Here is a 5,297-nt window from a genome sequence, read left to right on the forward strand (position 1 = left end):
TTTTATTTAGTTTAGTATATCAATATTTATTGTGTGTAGCTAGCTAGCTCTTTTGAGCTACCTCTGGCTAAAAAGTGAAAGTAGCCAAATGCAGTTTTTAGCTAGCTACAACAAATTTCTTATTTAATAATTTTTATGATGCTAAATATATTTCGGTAACTACACATTTTATTACTGCCATGAAAACTTCGCAAAGTAATTTTTTTAGCCGGACAGAGTAACGATGGGCTAACGATGTTTCCTGTGTTTAAATGGTTGTGATAAAGTTGTTTTGAAAAATGGTATTACGCCTTTTACTCATGTGTGACACGGTTTACCTGTAATAAGCGTACAACCTGGTATTAACAACGGGCTGTTTTGAGTGTTCTTTATTTAAATTAAAATTGTAAAAGTTTTTTCTTCTTCATGTTTTCATGTTTCATGTACCCCGGCTATTTACATGAAATTAGAGAACATCGAGACGCCGACATTCTTCTGCATACTTTTTCTGTTGAAACAGACGCACTTCAGTAGATTATGTGTAAAAAGAAAGTACTGGAAAAAAATGTTAAAGACTAACTAAATTCAAGAAGCAGATAAATTATAACAATACTGTTTTGGGTTAAAAAAAATACAAAAATATGGAATACACTATATCAAAGGTTTTCGCTTTTCTCGTTTTGTTTCTTTGAGTAATGTCCTGATGGAGTCATAAGTACCAGTAGGAGCGGCAAGATCACCATATAAGGGATCGTACCAACTAGCGCTTGCAGTCCTCCAAGGCTCTCTGTCCAAATCTAATATAGGATTCTTTGGTAAATTATTGAAATCAACAACACCTTTGCACGTCGGTGGAGGAGTATACATGACGTACGTAATACCGACACTTGTCAACGGCGGATGCATGAACCAATGCCGATACGTCGTTTCATCTATGTTGCTCACACTAGTACGTCGGGCAGGAGTGGTTGTATCTTTCTTACTCTCATTGTCTTTCTCGCTTGATGACGTAGCAATTGTACCATTTTCGGCGTTAATTGCGTCATCATCGACAGGCTCTGCCTTAATGATAACATCCTCCGATACTAGCGTATTTTCCGGTGACGGTGGCTTTATCGTGTCGGCCGTCACTTCAATAAGCGGCAACGGCGGCTTACCGTTGGCGAAATATCCATTCTCGTTTTCAACTTCCATATCTAGAGCGTCATCATATTTTAATCGTTTAGCGAGAGGTTCTCTTTCGGAGTAGCCAAGGATTTTCGCACGTTTTCTTGCTATATCGAGATCGGCGCTTTCTGGTTGAAATGGTGGCATTCCCATGTCACGCGACACGTCTTGTACACCTGCAAAATAAAAAAAAAACTCCCATTTAAAAACAAAACCAAATTTTGCACCTGCATTCGTTTGAACTTGGAAGAAACAAAATGTGTTATGTTAATTTTTTGGATTTAGCGCCTGGCTAGTATGATAGCTAAACAGCAGACAAAAAAATGACATCTCCATCAATTAAAAATGCTAAAATTGATTTGTGATTTGTATAATGAGATGTGGACCAAACAGCAAGTCAAATTAGCTAACAAACTTAATTACCGAAAAAGATTATATTTACAAGTACATTTCCACAAGAATTGATTTGCGCGGATAGCGAAAACATAGTACACTTTAAATATGACTGAAAAGTTTGAATACTGTCATGCTCTAGAATTTCGTTAAAAATTTTAAGGAAATAAGCAAATAACTATTTACTGCGTAGCGCCATTTGCAATAAATAGTCCACTCCTCATCTTAAACCTATCGACAAGATTAAATATTTCGCGGCAGCATAAAACAAAAAAAATCAAGAGAATTGCCACGAATTATTATGAACTAAATTTTGCGTAAGGCGCCAAAGATCACAAAATTTAGTGACATAGACTTTAACATGGAAAAAAATTTTATATGGTTGGATAAAACGTTGTTTATTAATCAGAACGTTTCGGTGCGACATCTTTCGGCCAAAAAGTTGACCGAAATTTTTTTGCCGATATTCAGAATCAATCGAAAGTTTGTCGCGTCTAAATGTTAGCGTCATCAATAATGATGTGATATGGTCAGACAAAAAATCTCTGAATCTAAATATCTTAGGAACGAAGAGATTTTAAAAACATTTCAAAAGAGCAAAGTGTGACTTCAGAGTAAATCTCGTTTCCATAGACCTTGTCTACATACTGAGATTTCATAACATCAACCTCAAGCAACTATAATCTACATATACCTTCAGGCATCGCTGCATTGAAACCAGGATAGTTTACAACATCTGGTATATTTATGGGTTTTATTTCACCTTCTTCAATGCCAGGCTCTTCAATAATATTACCTTCCGCACCATACATTTTTAACCCCTCATCAGATGGCTTTAACCAGCCAGGTGGGTAACCTAACTTTCTCATCATGTATATATAAGGTGGCAGCTGAGTATCCAGGGAAATGCCAAGAGCCTCCTCTAAACCAACACTGATCTGTCCTGGTTTAAAATGCTTAAAGCGTTCATCAACGTCCTCATCGTTAATGTGGTATCGGGAATCGCGACCTGGAGAATTAAACTTGCTGGCACTGTGTTGCTTTCGGCTCAGGTTAATTCGTTGCATGTCCTTTGGTAGGGTGCAATCGTTCAAATGGTGTTCACCGCCACAGTTAAAACATTGTTTTATTTGCTTGACGCGGACATTCAATGCTTCTTCAAGAATAGGCAATGCCTTTAAAAATATTTGCTGATACAAAGGCACATCCCAAAGATCAGTAACACCTGGATTATTTTCTAATAACGGTGCACCCATGCGATCGATAAAAAAACTTTTAAAATATTGGCATGCACACAATATGTAGGGATCTTCTGCGTCTTTGTTTTTTGAAGGATTGCACCTTCTGCCTTTGTAATTTGCAGTAAAAGCTTTGACAGGCACGGCTGAGTTTTGGGCCTGCAACTTTTGAGCCATTAGGACCTCTTGTGTGGCAGGCTTTTCGCTGACATTTTTCATCATTTCGTCAATCTCCTTACGATGTACAGTTGAGACATCGTTGTTTAGAAACATGACAATAGCAAACGGTTTTGAATGAATGTCGTCTTCCAACTTCTGAATTAAATCAATTTCACCATCTTCATTTAAAGCAGGAGGCAAAATACTCTCACTCCGAGAAAACATTTGTGGACCGAGCATTCTTTTGATGATAGACTTTAATTTCGCATTTTGTTCTTCAAGCTCCGATATGTATTTATCTTGAGCACCTGTATTATCAGACGTTCCTAATTCTTTAGTCATTGTCGCTGTACAAGATTTCAAACCTCCACCTGGATGGTCGGTTGTATCATCTTCATTAGCAGAGTCAAAATTCGAAAATAAAAACTCTTCATCAAATGCACTTTCACCCATTTTACATATATTATCTAAAAAAAAAAAAAATTATGTAAAACAAAGCACATAAAATTAAGGAAAGTTGTACATTGTACACTATAAAACGCCATCATCTTTGCAGCACTTGGGAAGATAATGTGCAGGATTACTTATACAATTATTATTATGTTTCCACAAAGTTCCTTTATAATTTTTACAACATATTTTCTGCATATTTTCAGTTTAAAATCTTATTCCATACAAGGGATAATTGTGTTGGCTTACACTTTTTCAAATTTATAACAAAGGTAATTTAAATAAACCACTGCGGATAGGTTTATTTAGAAATTGTTTTGTTCTGAAATGATGTGTGAACATGTTTTTTGAAAAACAGAAGACTGGGATCATTTCACTTTTTATAGCAGAAAGGAATCATTTTGTTTCGCATACTGGATAGCTTCAAAACGTGTGAATGCGAGGCCTACCTGCAACAAAAATCATTTTGAAACGACATCTATCCGCAATGTGTGAACATAGTCACAATTATACACGTACTGCAAAATCAGTAATAGTCAAAAGGTCAGGAGATGATGGGTGGTGTCCACTCAAAGGTATACCTCGATTTTCCTGACATTCCTCGCATTTTTTAAGTAAAACTCCTGATAATTTCGAACTTTTTTCCCCACTTTTTCCTATAGTTATAACTGATCAACTAGCTGAATGTTTGAGAAAAAAGAAAAAATACAATATCGCAAGCCTATCAATAAGAAAATAACACCCAATAACAAATCGCTCACCCAAGGTCACAAAAATTTAGACTGGGCGAGCAACCTGAATAAATAGAATAATTTCTTTAAACGCATATTTTATTACAAAATCTTTGTTGTCTATTTTAACTTATCTCAATTATATCATTTGGTTATTTTTAACTGAAAATAATAAGAAAAGATAACATTGATTTCCATGTGAGATGAATTGATATTGCTCAGCCAGACAAACCTTTTGCGGAATTGGGGGATAAATTAATGGCTCAGCTAGTTTCCTATTTCACAGAATTGGGTGAGTTTCGCGTGGACAAGTGCGATCACTCTCCCCTTATTGATATGCCTGTATACAAAGAAAAAAGAAGAAAATGATGAGACAGAGCTGAAGATAAAAATAACATTTCAGCCTTTCTAATCAATCATTTTGTGTCAGTAATTTTTTATAGAATTTCAGATTTACTTATGCTGCATAAATTATGATGTCATATTTGAGTAATAGCAAATTTTGACATTTTCTTTCATCAGTAATTTTTGACCTGTTAAGGCATTGTGAATTGATGTAACATTTTTTTGCCAAAATCACACTCACTTGCTTGTCCCAGGCCTTTTAATTTTTTGATGATCCCATAACTTGGAATTTGCTTGTTGGTTTGCAATTAAATTTTGTGAGTAAACATAAAGGGCTTATACAAGTTTACCCCGAAATTTTTTATTGCAAACCAAGCTGTTCTTCCAAAAACTGTAAAATTTTCAGCTTTCAAAAAATAATTGTGGATCACGTGTTGCACAATGACACCATAAGAAACACCATAAGGTGAAATCTTCTTTTTTTATTACCTTGAAAGACTAGAAAATGTAGCCATAGTCATGTATCGGTCAGCATATTCAGGTATAAAAATACTGCATAACAAAGAACTATCCACAACTATGCAAATGGCAATCCAGCTTCCAAAGGGCATGAATTACATACAGGCGTTTTCAGAGGTTTTCCCATGACAGTTTGCAAACCACAAGCATAGCAAACATGACAGGCTTTTGATAGCCTTTAATCTTCTGCCCATTCAGCAGCTTTCTATAGTTGCGGGGAATGTGACCCAATAAGTTGGACAAAATGAAGAATTTCATCAATCTATTTGCATAAATTTTTCTTGGTCTGAACTCTGTTTTGGAATGTTAATATATT

The 5,297-nt window shown here is 35.4% G+C and overlaps 1 protein-coding gene across 1 annotated transcript; it reads right to left on the reverse strand.

Annotated features, from left to right (window-relative positions):
• Positions 1 to 578: 578 nt before the first annotated feature.
• LOC130657077 (zinc finger CCHC domain-containing protein 8-like) lies at positions 579 to 3,434 on the reverse strand. The gene is made up of 2 exons (XM_057460043.1): positions 2,234 to 3,434; positions 579 to 1,322 (listed from the first exon to the last, which is right to left on the reverse strand). The coding sequence occupies exons 1-2, from the start codon at positions 3,387 to 3,389 to the stop codon at positions 631 to 633; spliced, it is 1,848 nt and encodes a 615-aa protein (XP_057316026.1). The 5' UTR covers positions 3,390 to 3,434; the 3' UTR covers positions 579 to 630.
• Between the last annotated feature and the right edge of the window lie 1,863 nt (positions 3,435 to 5,297).

This window comes from Hydractinia symbiolongicarpus, chromosome 9, assembly GCF_029227915.1.
Source record: "Hydractinia symbiolongicarpus strain clone_291-10 chromosome 9, HSymV2.1, whole genome shotgun sequence".
Lineage (NCBI taxonomy): Eukaryota > Metazoa > Cnidaria > Hydrozoa > Anthoathecata > Hydractiniidae > Hydractinia > Hydractinia symbiolongicarpus.

Excerpts from the sequence above, each read along its gene's own strand:
- LOC130657077 (XM_057460043.1), bottom strand. The coding sequence starts at position 3,389 with ATGGGTGAAAGTGCATTTGATGAAGAGTTTTTATTTTCGAATTTTGAC. Across the intron at positions 1,323-2,233 it reads CAATGCAGCGATGCCTGAAG|GTGTACAAGACGTGTCGCGT; the intron begins GTATATGTAGAT and ends TTTATTTTGCAG.